The sequence below is a fragment of the Zonotrichia albicollis genome, chromosome 28 (assembly GCF_047830755.1).
Source record: "Zonotrichia albicollis isolate bZonAlb1 chromosome 28, bZonAlb1.hap1, whole genome shotgun sequence".
Lineage (NCBI taxonomy): Eukaryota > Metazoa > Chordata > Aves > Passeriformes > Passerellidae > Zonotrichia > Zonotrichia albicollis.
The window spans coordinates 4,420,880-4,435,364 of NC_133846.1; the positions used below are offsets into that span (position 1 = coordinate 4,420,880).

Below are 14,485 nucleotides of genomic sequence, written 5' to 3' on the forward strand. Positions count from 1 at the left end.
TTCAGGACCAGGTGGGAATTCAGGATCAGGTGGGAATTCAGGATCAGGTGGGAATCCAGGACCAGGCGGGAATTCAGGACCAGGTGGGAATTCAGGACCAGGCGGGAATTCAGGGCCAGGCGGGAATTACGGAGAACGGGAATGGTGAAGGAATGGAGCATGTGACGTGGAGAGCAGGGATGGTGAGCCCGAAGGAGGAGGACGGGCTCTAAACTAACAGAAGCTGCCCTAAATTAACAGGAAGTGCCCTAAATTAGGGGTTATGAGCCTAAACTAGAAGAAAGTGTTGGAAGTTAGCAGGAAAAAAACCCTCAATTACAGTAACAACCTTAAATTACAATAAAGACCCAAAATAAGCAGATAGTGCCCTAAATTAGCAAAACAAAACCCCTAAATTACAATAACAACCCTAAATTAGCAGAAAGTGCCCTTAATCAGCAATAATTTACCTAAACTACCAGCAATGACCCTAAGCTAGAAGCCACGATCCTAAACTAGCAGAAAGTGTTCGAAGTTAACAGAAAAAGCTCCTAAACTACCAGTAAATACCTTAAACTACTAAAAACTACCCCAAACTAGCAGAAAGTGCCCTTAATTAGCAGTAATTACCCTAAACTACCAGTAATGACCCTAAGCTAGCAGCCATGATCAGAAACCAGCAGAAACAACCCCAATCAAGCAGAAACGACCCTAAACTATCAGGACCAGCCCTAAAGTAGCAGAAAATGCCCTCAACTAATAGAAATTACCCTAAACTAGCAGGAACAACCCTAAACTACCAGGACCAGCCCTAAACTAACAGGAATAACCCCAGGCTGACAGAACCAACCCCAAACTATCAGCAACAACCCCACCCAGGGTTATTTTAAATCCCACAGGTGATGGAGCCGCCATTCCCAGAATTCCAGGTGGGAAACGTGCTCCCAACTTGTTGTAGTGTGTTGTTAAGTTTCTTGTGTTATTCCCCCAATTTATGTATTGTTCTCCCCTATTATGTGTAAAATGGTTTCGTCCCCCCAGTTTTTCCCGCCAGTGCTAGCCTGTCAGCTAAGTTGCTATAGCAACCGCTATTCATAGTTGCCGATATGTAATTGCTCCTCCCCTGGTTTCCCTTATAAGTGAAAGTTGTTTCCTCCCTGGGCCCAGTCAATCACCCCCTTTCTCCTCCCAGGTTTCGAGAACCTTCTCCTCTCTGGAGGTGTTGGTTGGCTGGGGTCCCAGGACACCTCCTTTACCTTTTGATTATTGGTCTCCATGGAGTGTCAGTTCTGTGAAATTCATCCCCTCACCTTTCCCGATTGGCTCCGCCTGTACCCACCCCCCTCCTTTATAATCCTGTTTTCACCCCCTATGAAAAAAAACTTTTTCCCGGTTGGTTTCCCAGTGTTTGGATCCCGCAACACCTTCAATAAACCGATGTTTAACCCCCGGGAAATGGTCAGCTCCGTTCCTCCCCTATACCAGCGGTGTGAGCCAGTCCGCAGCCAGCACAGCCCGAGGCCCTCAGACACCCAAGGGTGCTGGCCAGGAATTGCAGAGGGGCGTCGGCCTTTCGCCCTCAGCGAGCCGGACTCTAAACTTCGGGCCACATATGCCCCCCTCTGCACCAACTCACAGCTGCTCATCCAGAAGATGACGGGCTCGGGGAGGCCGGGTGGGGGATTGCACTGCAGGCTCAGCGGGGCCCCCTCGTCCACCTCGATCACATCCACCTTTTCCTTGGGCCACAGCGGAGATTCTGCCACAGGAAGCAAAGGAAAGTGAGGAAAGGAGGGAAGGATCCCTCAGGAGTGATTCCCGCTGGATCTGGCCTGGTTTCAGAGCAAAATTCATCTGGGAGTGTGCAAAACTCCCTGGAATTCATCCCCCGAAATCCATGCCCCCAAATCCATCCCTCAAATCTATATTCCTAAATCCAAACATCCCAAATCCATACTCTCCAAATCCATCCCTGGAATCCATACCCTTGAATTCATATCCTCAATTCCATCCCCTCAAATCCATGTCCTCAAGCCTATATTCAAATCCATACCCTGAAATCCATCCCTTTAAATTCATCAAATCCATCCCTGAAATCCTTACCCTTAAATTCATATCCTCAATTCCACACCCACAAATCCATCCCTGGAATCTATACCCCTGAATCCAAACCCCCCAAATCCATACCCTCAAATCCATCCCTGGAATCCTCACCCTTGAATTCATATCCTCAATTCTGTGCCCTCAATTCCATCCCCTCAATTCCATCCCCATAAATCCATGTCCTCAGGTCCATATTCAAATCCATCCCCCAAATCCATCCCTGAAATCCATACCCTTAAATTCATATCCTCAATTCCACACCCTCAAATCCATCCCTTCCACCCTGAGCCATTCCCAACCACAACCCCATCTCTTCCCTGTCTCCTGGACACACCTGGACACACCTGGAGACATTTGAGAGCTGGATTTTCCCCCCAACCCTCCCGTGGCCCTGCTCTGCTTCCCTGGAATCACTCACTGGAAACCTGGAGGTGGATTTTGCTGGAAAGGGCCGTGCCGTAGTCGTTCCTGGCGAAGCACTGGTACTCGCCCTCGTAGTCATCGGGCCGGCCCCCGCTGTGGAAGTCGATGACCAAAGTCCCCGATCTCCTCCTCATGGACACCTTGGGATCCTTGGCCACGTTGAAGAACTTCCCGTTCCGCGTCCAGGAGAAGCTGGAATGGCAAGGAAAAGCTGGGTTTGGAACCGTGTCCCCAAGGAGGTCCCTACCTGTGGTGGGGCAGTGGTGGGATGGATTTGGAGGGAGGGTGGGAGAGGCTCTGGAGCCGTGAGGGACAGCGGGATGAGCTGGGCAGGGAGGGTGGGAGAGGCTCTGGAGTGACCAGGGATGGTGGGATGAGTGTTGGGAATGCACTCACATGGGAACGGGGTTGCCTTTGGCTTCGCATTCGATGAAGATGTTATCCCTGGGATCCACGATGTAATCCTTGATGGATTGCTTGGTGATCGTGGGGGGCTGCGGCACTGCGAGGAACGGGAAATTCGTGAGGAACTGGGGGAGATCCTTCAGTGCCATCCCACAGCACTTCCTGCTGGGATCTCAGCTCCTTCCCCCAGCCGGGTGTGTGATTTGGAGGTGGAATCCTGAGGAAATTCCTGCGAATTCCCTGAATTCATCACCTCTCAGAGCATCACAGTATCCTCAATTCCCTCCCTGTATCTTGGTCTCCTTAGGGAATGTCCCAGTTCCAGCCTCCTGTTCCCACAAGGTGAACCCAGTGGGAATTCATCCTGGAGCTGCAGCTCAGAAGGGGCTGGGTCAGGGATCCTGAGAAATTCCTGGTGCAAGGAAGAGATCCCAACCCACCAGGGTGAGCCCAAAGGAGCTCAGACCTGGAATTTCGGAGGGCCGGGATGGAAAGGGGACACAGGAACCCCATGGATGGGATAGGACCCGGCCCTGATCTCTGAACTGCAGATCCCATCTCCTGGGGAGAAGATCCAAGGCTGTGAAGATCCAAAGATGCTCCCAACTCATCAGGATGTGAGGCTGAGCCTGGAACTGGAGCCAGGAGGGGATTCCTGCCCTTTTCCAAACCCAAATCCTGCAGGAACAACTTTTCCACGGCAAACACAGCCTGGCCCCACTCTGGGAAGAGCACAGAGAGCTGGGAGCTCTTCCCAAGCTGCTCCAGCCTTTCCATGACTTTCCCAACATGGACATGCAGGGAAAGTGGCTCAGAAGGGGCCACGTCCCCCTTGTGCCACCACCAGCCCCTGCTCAGGGACCCCTCATGCAGTTCTGGGGAAGGGAACACTTACATTCACTCTGGATATTTGCTGTTATTCCCAAAGGGAAAGCATAGAGGGAAAAAGACAGGAGGTTAATTCAACCTGTTCCAACCCTGTTCCCAGCAGAGCCAGAAAGCAAATCCAGTTTTTTGCAGGCCTTGGAAACCCTACACAAAAAACCCTTTTCCTTATTCGAATGTGGAGGAGAAAACCTAATCATGGTGGAGAAAACCTAATTGTGGAGGAGAAAAGCCAACTGTGGAGGAGAAAACCCAAATTTGGATAAGAAAATTCAAATGTGGAGGAGAAAATCCAAATGTGGAGGAGAAAATTCAATTGTCAAGGAGAAAACCCAACTAGTGGAGGAGAAACCCCAAATTTGGATAAGAAAATTCAAATGCGGAGGAGAAAAATCCAAATGTGGAGGAGAAAATTTGATTGTCAAGGAGAAAACCCAAATGTGGAGGAGAAAATTCAATTGTCAAGGAAAAAAACCCAAATGTGGAGGAGAAAACCCAACTGTGGAGGAGAAAACCCAAATTTGGATAAGAAAATTCAAATGCGGAGGAGAAAAATCCAAATGTGGAGGAGAAAATTTGATTGTCAAGGAAAAAACCCAAATGTGGAGGAGAAAATTCAATTGTCAAGGAAAAAAACCCAAATGTGGAGGAGAAAACCCAAATTTGGATAAGAAAATTCAAATGCAGAGGAGAAAAATCCAAATGTGGAGGAGATAATTTGATTGTCAAGGAGAAAACCCAACTGTGGAGGAGAAAACCCAACTGTGGAGGAGAAAACTCAGCTGTGGAGGAGAAAATCCACCTGGGATGTTCCCACCTCCTCCTCATCCCAGCAAGGAATTTTTGGGAGAGGATAAATCCCAAACTTACGGTCCAGGGGGACCTCGATGGCGCTGACGAGGTGCTGGAGGCAGAGGGCGAAGGCAATTCCGGCGCAGGTGACCTGGGCTCTCCTCGGGATCATCTTGGAGCTTCCCTGTGTGGCCTCAGGACCTTGGGATGTCCCTTGGGGTGACTTTGGGGTGTCCCCTGGGGTGGTGGCACGTGCAGAGAGATCCTCAGCTGGAAACAAACCAACCCCGGAGTCACACCACTGAGCCAATCCTGGTGTTTTTCCTTTTGGAAACTTCGGGAACGCGGCGTTTCCGCCCAAAAAAAATGGTGGGAATGAGGCCAGGAATGGTGGCCAGGATTTGGGGAACACGTGGGAACAGCTCTCCCGAGCCCACGATTGTCCTGCTGGAAGGATTTATGGGGTTGTTTGGGCTCCTGTCCTGGAGTGAGCACCCAGGGACAAAGAGAAAATTCCTGGGAGCAGTGGGATCCAAATGGAGCCCGTGGGATTGAATAAAAATGTGGATTTGCTGTTTAAAACATTAACAGCAATTGTATTTTGTGTGTAAAAATCACTGAGGAATATCCAACCCCTCAGGGCATCGGGATGAGCTCAGGGGTCTGGAGCTGCTGTCCCAAAAATCCTGGCATTCATCCAGCAGAATTCTAGGATTGGGATTTTTTCCCAACTGGTCTCCAAACAATCCTATTCCCAGCCAGGATCCAGATGTTCCCCTCACTGCTACCAGATGCTGTGGATGTGACAGCCTGGCCAGAGAGTGAGAAAAACCAGATAAGTTTTCCCAGAATCGACTGGTGAGGATTTAGGGAGTTGAAGATAAAACATGATAGCTTATTTTTATTATAACCAACCTGCAGGTGTTGTTTTCCTACTCTCTGTTTTCCTGTTTTTCTCAAAAATTGTTTAGAAGAAGGGCGCTTTGTTAATGAGCCAATCAGGTGAAATGTATTGATTAATTGAGAAATCAGGTCTATCTGTATGGGAAGAATGCATAAAAAAATGGGGAATCTGAAGAAAAGTTGTGTTTTGCTGTCCAAACCATCCTTCTGGTGAGTCTGTGTCATTTCTTACTCTACAGAGACAAGATCCCAACCAAGCTCCCAGGATTTTCCACTCAGACACCTTTAATCCCTCTGGTAACAAATGCAGACCCCAAAAGGACAACAAAAAGCTCTAAATCCATTTCAAACACGGATATTTTAGGGGAGGGAAGCAGTGAGGGTTAAAAAGGGTCCAAATAGGAAGAGTTTGGGCCTGAAAAATGAGGAATTTCATTTTTTTTTGTTTGTTTCAAAATTTGTTTTGCTTGGATTTGAGGATGCAGAATAGCTGAGAGGGAAGGAGGAAGTTCCTGGCACAGATTCCTGGGGAATATTTGTAAATACGGGAATAGAAATGGGCTGAGCCCAAGCTCTGATGGGAAATCACGGAATCCTGGAATGGTTGGGGTTGGGAAGGGAATTTAAAGCTCATCCTTTAGGAAAGGGCACCTTCTCCTATCCCAGATTGCTCCAACCTGGTACTGGGCACTTCCAGGGATCCAAGGGCAGCTTCTCCCTACAAATCCCTCTAGGCCCCACTACAAAAATAAAGGAATATCAGGAAGAAACGAAATTCCAGACAATTCCTGAGCTGTGAAAGCAACACAGAATCTCTGGCGTGAACGGAATCCTGCAGGAACGCCCCGGCTGGATGATACAGGATGATCCTTAGGATTGCATGGAGCAGAGCTGGCCGGGAGCAGGGAAAAGCACACAGGGAATTCATCCCCTAGAAAATGCCAGGCTCCTCCAGGCTCCTCCAGGCTCCTCCAGGCTCCTCCAGGGCCCCTTTGTCCGGAGCAGATGTGGGCAGAGGGAACAATCCCTGGGAACAATCCACGGGAACAATTCCTGCGCGTGTAGGTGGCTCCTGGAGAACACAGCCCCGCATTGTCCCGGCTGCTCCCGCCGGGAACGGGGAATTCTCCTGTCACACAGAGGCTGGAGCTGCCACGGGGAGCAGGGACATTCTGAACTCGGGGTGCTGGAGACAGGGGAGAAGCTTTTCCCAAAAATCAGCGTTTTTCCGGCTTTTTTTTCTGGCATAGAAAGGATCTGACACCAGCCCAAAAAGCAGGAAAAATCCGTCCGGCTCATCCCTATATCCCAAAGGGAGGCACAGAGAGGGAAAGATTGGGGTTGGTCCCTCACCAGCAGGACAAGCTGAGCCCTGCTCTGCTCCTCAGAATTCCATGAAATTCCCTCTTTTGTCCCTCCAGGATCTGATATCACAACCCGTGGGAACAGCTCCTTTTCCTGGAGAAATTCCCAGGAGATCCCACTCCAGCACCAACCAGGATATGGATCCCCCTGCAGGGAATCTGCCTCAAAGTCATCTCCATATCAGAATTCCCAAAATCCCTGCAAACAGCACCTGGAATGTCCCCTGGGATCCACTGGGTGCACAAACCACTCTGAGGATGGACTGGAATTCATTTATTCCCGTTTCTTAAAATGAGATTTTTTTGGGAAAACAATGGGAAAAATCCCTTCCTTACATCCCTGCTCCAGGAAAACACCCCCAGCTTCCAGAGCAGGAAATGGGAAGCAAAGGGAACCTGGGCTTGGAATCCAACAAAATTAAACAGTGAGGGGTTTGATTTAATCAGCTCCTTAGGACCAGCAGGATGCTCCCAGCAGCAGTTGGATTTTTATCCCAGTTTATCCCGATTTATGGCTGCAGGAGGAACAGTAAAACTTTGGGAATTGCTGTTCCCGGGGAACATTCCGGCAGCTCCATTTATTGCTTCATTAAAGCTGATTGAGGAGCACAGAGCAGCTTTGCCACCGGCAGAAAATCCCCTTGGGTTGGTGTCATGGTATAAAAAAAAATAAATAAAAACCTGCTTTTTATCTTTAAACAATTAATCTTTACAACAAAACCCCACAAGTCAACAGAACGCACAAACAAGCTGTAAAAAACTGGGGGGCACTGAGGCTGCTCCAGGACCATTTTTCCAGGAATCCCAACAGAAAATCCCAAAGAATCCGTGGGGTGGTGACTCAGGGACGCTCCGGTCCCCTTGTCCTGTTCCCGATGGAGCAGCAAATCCCACCCCAGCAAATCCCATCCCAATAAATCCCATCCCAACCCCCCTGGCAGCTCAGGACAGGTGGAGGTGACGCTGTGCCATTGTCACCTCGTTCCAGGGCCATCCATCCCACGCTGCTCCCAGAAAACCCCCGGAGCTGGTGGCACGGGGGGACACGGGCTGTGCCTGTCCCCAGAGTGTCCCCAGGCCCCCCCTCCCTGGTGGCATCTGGCCCTGGGATCAGCCAAGGGTTAAACCAGGTGGGAAAACAGCCCTGGGATGGATCCGGAGCCTCTGGAAAAGATTCCCAGCTCCCACCTCCGCTCCTGCTGCCGGATTCTGCACCCGGGCTTGGAGCAGCCTGAGCCTCCTCAAGGATGGGAATATTTGGGATTTTTGGGGTCCCCAGGAGTCCTTTCCCACTCAGGATGTTTCATGGTTTTGTGAATAAAATGATGGATGCAGCACTCAGAGAGAGGAAAACTCCGCGTTTTTCCGATCACACGGAGCTGGGAGAGGGTTTGGCTGGAATTCCCTTCCCTGCTGGACACAACCCACAGCTCGTCCGTGCCAGGGACGTCTGTTCCCATGGGAAAATCCACCCGGGGAAGCTGGGACACTTGGGATTCCTCTCCTGTGTGAGAGGAACCCTTGGACACAGGAACAGCAGATCCTGATCCCATCCTGGGATCCCAGACCTGGCTCTCCATCCTGCCAAGGGCATCAGGCATGGGCGATCCCAGCGGGAACGGATTTGTCCCAGCAGGAACTGACTGATCCCAGTGGGAATTGAGCGATCCCAGTGGGAATTGAGCGATCTCAGTGGGAATTGAGCGATCCCAGCGAGAACTGATTTATCCCAGTGAGAACTGAGTGATCCCCATAAGATTCCCAGTGGGAGTTGACTGATCCCAGTGGGAGTTGACTGATCCCAGTGGGATTCCCAGTGGGAACCAACTGATCCCAGTGGGAACTGAATTATCCCAGCAGGAACCAACTGATCCCACTGGGAATTGATTTATCCCAATGGGAACTGAGTGATCCCAGTAGGAACCAAGTGACCCCATTGGGAATTGTTTTATCCCAATGGGAACTAAATGATCCCTGTAGGAACCAAGTGATCCCAGTGGGAACTGAATGATCCCAGCAGGAACTAACTGATCCCAGCAGGAACTGAATGATCCCAGTGGGAACTGATTTATCCCAATGGGAACTGAGTGATCCCAGTAGGAACCAAGTGATCCCACTGGGAATTGATTTATCCCAATGGAAACTGAGTGATCCCAGCAGGAACTAACTGATCCCAGCAGGAACCAACTGATCCCAGTGGGAACCAAATGATCCCACTGGGAACTGATTTATCCTAATGGGAACTGAGTGATCCCAGTGGGAACCAAGTGATCCCTCTGGGAATTGATTTATCCCAATGGGAACTGAGTGATCCCAGTGGGAACCAAATGATCCCACTGGGAATTGATTTATCCCAATGGGAACTAAATGATCCCAGTAGGAACCAAGTGATCCCAGCGGGAACTGAATGATCCCAGTGGGAACTGATTTATCCCAATGGGAACTGAGTGATCCCAGTAGGAACCAACTGATCCCAATGGGAACTGAGTGATCCCAGTGGGAACCAAATGATCCCATTGGGAATTGTTTTATCCCAATGGGAACTGAGTGATCCCAGTAGGAACCAAGTGATCCCAGTGGGAACTGACCTGGCCTCGGACACTTCCATGAAGCTCATTCCCAAAAACCCCACCTGGTGACCCAAAGCTGATGCTCCAGGTGTGTCCCACCATTCCTGGCAGGTTTTGGTGATCCCATTCCCAACTCTTTCCCCAGGAATTGTGACAACCCTCGAGGACATTTTCCACAGGAACGCGATGAAATTTCAAATTTATTCATTCCCCGAAGAGGGCAAAACCCTTCCCTGCTATTTCCCACCATTCCCTGCTTTTTCTCACTATTCCCTGGCATTTCTCACAACTTTTCCTTTCGCTCTCCATGGAATTGTCACCCTTTGTCACTCAATCATCAAATCCCGGTGTCACCACCTCTCCATCTGCCACCAGAGCTGCCTCCGGAATGGGAATAAATTAATTGGGAGAAGCTTTTGGCTCTGGGATAATGAAGTTGGCACAAACCCAGCTCGGGAGGGAGCCCAGGGATGCCGTGGTTAAGAATTCCATAAAAATAAAAGGGATTTTGGGGAATTAAAAAGCCGGGTTGGAATTCAGGATTTCCTTGGAAAACGTCAAAGGATGGATTGAGCCAGGGATGAATGGAGTGAGGATTTTTATCTGCTAAAACTTTCCAAAATCCCTGGAAAAGGTGGAATCCATGTCCTGCAAATCCTTGGAGACACAAATCTCCCCTTTGCTGACACCACTGGAAGAGGGAGGGGAAATCCACAGGAAAATCGCAGAGTTTAAATTTGAGGGAAAACACAAAGGAAAGGGAAATTTCAATATTTAACTCCTCCCACCCCATCTCTCATCCACCAAAGTTTCCTGCTGGGAATATTCAATGGGAAAAGCGTGAAAATCCATTAAAACCCCGGAGCTGAGTGAAACAAAGAGCAGGAATTGGGACTGAGGGTTGGATCAGCAAATTCCTTGAATTCTGCACATCGGAAATTGGAGCTGGAATTCAACTTTGGTAAAATACTGAGAAGATTTTCCATGAAAAATTGAGGAGAGGAGGAAGGATCCCACCTCTGGCACATCTAAAACGCAGGATCCGGGCACAACCTGTCCCAAAAAAACCATCCCAAGTTTTTCCCTGCATAATGTGGGAATGTGGATCGTGTTCCACCTTGGCTGAGGTGATGTGGAAAATTGGGAATCTCCCTCACGTGGCTTTGGGAAAGATTTCGCTCCCTTTTTCCAAGCTCAAGATGGAACGAGCGCTCAGAGCATGGGAAAAACAGAATTTCCATATGGGAGGGATGAATCCCACAAAATCCAGGCACAAAACCCCTTTAGGATGTCGGGGAATCCCACAAAAAACTGGGAGCGGGATTATCTGGAGCATCCCTGCAGGATGCCAGAGCCCTTTTGGGGATTTTCCCATTTTCCCATTTTCCCAACCCTTTTCCTGCCGCTCTCCCGCATCCCTCAGGATCGCATCCCTCGCTGGTAGCCATGGCAACGCCAATCCATGCAGGACAGGGGAGGAATCCGGAAAATTATTCATGAGGAATGAGAGAGAGCTGGGAGCAGACCCTCTGGAAGCTGGTGGGAAAAGGCTCGGTGCTCCCATCGGGAAAACGCTCCTGATTTATTATTAAAAAGGGAAAAATTCCTTTTTGTTGTTGTTATTGTTGAGCTTAATTAGGAGGAAAATCTTCCTGGAGGAATCCATGGTGATCCCAGCCCTGCTCCCACTCCTCTGGTTTTCCAGAGCCTCTGGGCTCAGAGCATCTCAACAGGACGGGAATTTGGGAAAGCAGAGCAGGCAAAGCCTGGCTTTGAATAGTCCTGGAATTACCCCATTCCTGGGTGCTGATTCCCTGTTCCCGAGGGAATTCTGCTCCATCAGCTCCCGCTCTGAATTCCCAAACTTCCTGCCTGTTCTTCCCACTGCTCCATCCCTGCCCTTGGAAGGGGCACCCCAGCTCTGGAATTACCCCCATCCCAAAAATCCCACTTCCCTCGGAATTCCTGGAGGCTGCAGGGAGCTCCAAACCTTCTCCCGTGTGCTTCCCACTGCTCCGGAATGTCCCCATCCCACAGCGGGGCAGATCCCACAATCTCCAAGGATTTGATTTATTCCTCCTCCTCATCGTCCAAGGGCAGGGAGTAACCTCCCTTTCCCTCTCCCATGTCCAGCACAGTTTTCCATCTCTTTATCCCCAAAAAAAAAAGTCACAAATCCAAGGATTTACAGGAAATCTCCACCCTGTCACAGGTTATTCCAGGGATGGGGAGCCACTTCCCTTTCCCTCTCCCACATCAGGCAGTTTTCCCCTCCAAAGCTGAGGTTGAGGTTTTCCCTCTCTTTATCTCAAATAAAAAATGTCTAAAATCCAAGGATTTACAGAAAATCTCCACCTTGTCACAGATTTTTCCAAGGGCAGGGAATTACCCCCAAAAATGCTTCAAATCCCAGGATTTACAGGAAATCTCCGTCTCCTCACACATTATTCCAACAGCAGGGAAATATCTCCCTTTCCCTCTCCCATTTTTTCCCCCTCCAAAGCTCAGGTTGGGCTTCTCCCTCTCTCTATCCCAAACTCAAAGATTTTCCACTTCCTGAGAAAGATGCCCTGAGATCCCAAATATCCTCATTTCCCTCTAAGATTTTCCACATCCCGAGAAGGACATCCTGAAATCTCCACATCCCAAAAAATCCCTATTTCCCCCTAAGATTTTCCACATTCTGAGAAATACACCCTGAGCTTCCCACATCCCAAAAATCCCGATTTCCCTTTAAGATTTTCTACCTCCTGAGAAGGACAACCTGAGCTCCCCATGTCCCAAAAATCCTCATTTCCCTCTAAGATTTTCCACATCCCGAGAAGGACATCCTGAAATCTCCACATCCCAAAAAAATCCCTATTTCCCCCTAAGATTTTCCACGTCCTGAGAAACACACCCTGAGCTTCCCACATCCCAAAAATCCCGATTTCCCTTTAAGATTTTCTACCTCCTGAGAAGGACAACCTGAGCTCCCCACATCCCAAAAATCCTCATTTCCCTCCAAGATTTTCCACATGCCGAGAAGGACATCCTGAACTCCCCGCATCCCAAAAAATTCCCATTTCCTCCTAAAATTTCCCACATCTTGAGGATGCCCTGAGTCCCCCACACCCCAAAAAATCCCCCTTTCCCTCTCCCTGATTTTTCCCAACCCCTCCATCCCGGAGAAGCGCGGAGGCTCCACAGCCCTGATCCGTAATTCCGACTTTCTCCGTCCTTCCCTTCTTTCCCTGCCTTTTCCCTCGGGAACAATGGGGCACAGGACACTGCCCACTCTGTGCCCTCCCCGTGCCCGAGTGCCAGCCTGGGCCTGTCCCCGTGTCCCCAGCGGGTGACACGCTCCCAGAGCGTTTTGTTCCCAGATGCAGCTTCCTTTTGTTCCCAGCCCTTGGGGAAAAGCAGAGCAGAGACATCCCCAGCGCTGAGAATTCCCGGCTGGGAATTTCTGACTATCCCACCGATATTCCAGCTTGGAATTGTTGGATTTTCGCCTCTGCAATGGAGCACAGAGAGAAAATTCCAGAGGGATTGGGGAGTGGATCACAGGGATCTGTATTTCCCAACCTCCTGCACCCTCATCGCTCATCCTGGGATTTTCCAGCTGGGAAAGAGCCAACCCCAGTCAGGGAAAAGAGGGAATTTTAAAAAATTTAAATTTTTAAAATAAAATTAAAAATCCAGAAGAGGCCTGGCTGCCTATCCCAGCTCCAGCAGAAATTTGGGAATAGATGGGGGAGGGAGGAAATGGGGAGAGGAATCTTTGTTGGGATAATTGTCCTGGATTTCCCTGAAGGGTGGTGCAGGAACTTGGGGAGAGACTTCCCAAAGAATAAAAGTGGGAATTTCCCAACGGAGAGCAGCGGGAGATTGGGACTAATCAGGCGGGCCCAGCAGCGATAAACCCACCTTAAAAACAAAGCTCCGCTTTGTAGCTTTAAATGAGGATTCGCCCGATCCCTTCCACGGCTTCATTAGCATCTCATTAATATGCAATTCCCATTTTCCTGATTAAACGGCTGGGAGTAGGGAAGGCAGGGAGGAGGAGGTGTCCCGGTGCCGGCTCCGAGCCCTTTTGGGGCAAGAATTCCCATTTTCCTGCTTCCCAAAGTGCTCTCCAAGGATTCACCTTTTTCCTGGCCCGGGTGAACCCAAACTCTGATATTTGGGAATGAACACAGCAACATTCCCAGTTTTCCAGCTGCCCCATCCCAATATGGAATGAACATCATGCCAAGGGGAATTTTCTTATCTCCACCACCAAAAATTCCCACTTTAGGGAGATTCTGAGAATTTGGAGCTTCCAGGAGCCAATCCCGAGGTTTTGGCGCTTCCCTGAATCCCATCCCGGCTCCCTCCACCTCCAGGAACACCCAAATTCTCCCTTCTCCACCACAAACCCCTTTTGGTTCCACTTTGAGCCTCATTAAACCCTCAGGAGCCTCCAGGATAATTCCAGGCTGGCTGATCCCGGATTTTCTAGGATTGGGCGATGCCCACCGGGCACGGCAGAGAGATTTCCAACGGCTGGAAAATCGGAATGGGGCCGGGAGGGAGAAGGACGGGACAGCGAGAGGAGCAAAACTCAGGATTTGAAACCATCAAACCCCATCCCTGCTGATGGATTTGTTCCTTCTCCCAGTTTTCCCTGGATTTGCTGGAATTAAAAACCACTCCAGCCTCTTGGAGAGGGAACATGAAAGAGAGACAAGATCTGAGCGGGGCCGAGCGGGTTTTAATTTCATTCCCTAAAGCAGCTCCTGGGATGTTCTGCTGGGATATCAAAGGGAAAATGGGATTTGGAGAGGATCTGCTCCTTCCCTGGGTATTCCGGCCATTCCATGACTCCATGAGGGAGAGGAGGAGGGAACAGCAGCATTCCCAAGGCTGGCCATGGTGGCACTTCCCAGACCCGCCCAGGTCCCTCTGACAGTGCTGGACTGGTCCTCTACAAGGATTTTGGGATTTCCCAGTGCCCAGAACCAGGAAATCCCACCTGGAGAAGCCTCAGCTTCCCGATTTTGCAGTTTGGAGCTGGCTCTGTGGGGCTGGAGCTGTGCT

At 49.9% G+C, this 14,485-nt stretch overlaps 1 protein-coding gene across 39 annotated transcripts in view; it reads right to left on the reverse strand.

Moving 5' to 3' along the window:
- Positions 1–14,485, reverse strand: part of NFASC (neurofascin) — a 102,163-nt gene that overhangs the window by 74,120 nt on the left and 13,558 nt on the right. For 33 of the 39 annotated variants that reach the window (XR_012577128.1, XR_012577127.1, XR_012577126.1 and 30 more), the window contains exons 2-6: positions 4,666–4,857; positions 3,806–3,823; positions 2,902–3,007; positions 2,501–2,697; positions 1,616–1,738 (exon numbers count right to left, since the gene is read on the reverse strand). Coding sequence is in view for 22 of the 39 variants with exons in the window: in XM_074528086.1 (XP_074384187.1) it covers positions 1,616–1,738; positions 2,501–2,697; positions 2,902–3,007; positions 3,806–3,823; positions 4,666–4,857 (636 nt within the window). In the remaining 17 variants the exon portion in view is untranslated. The remainder of the gene's footprint in view (positions 1–1,615; positions 1,739–2,500; positions 2,698–2,901; positions 3,008–3,805; positions 3,824–4,665; positions 4,858–14,485) is intronic. The other 6 variants (XM_074528098.1, XM_074528097.1, XM_074528083.1 and 3 more) reach the window with 1 other exon arrangement.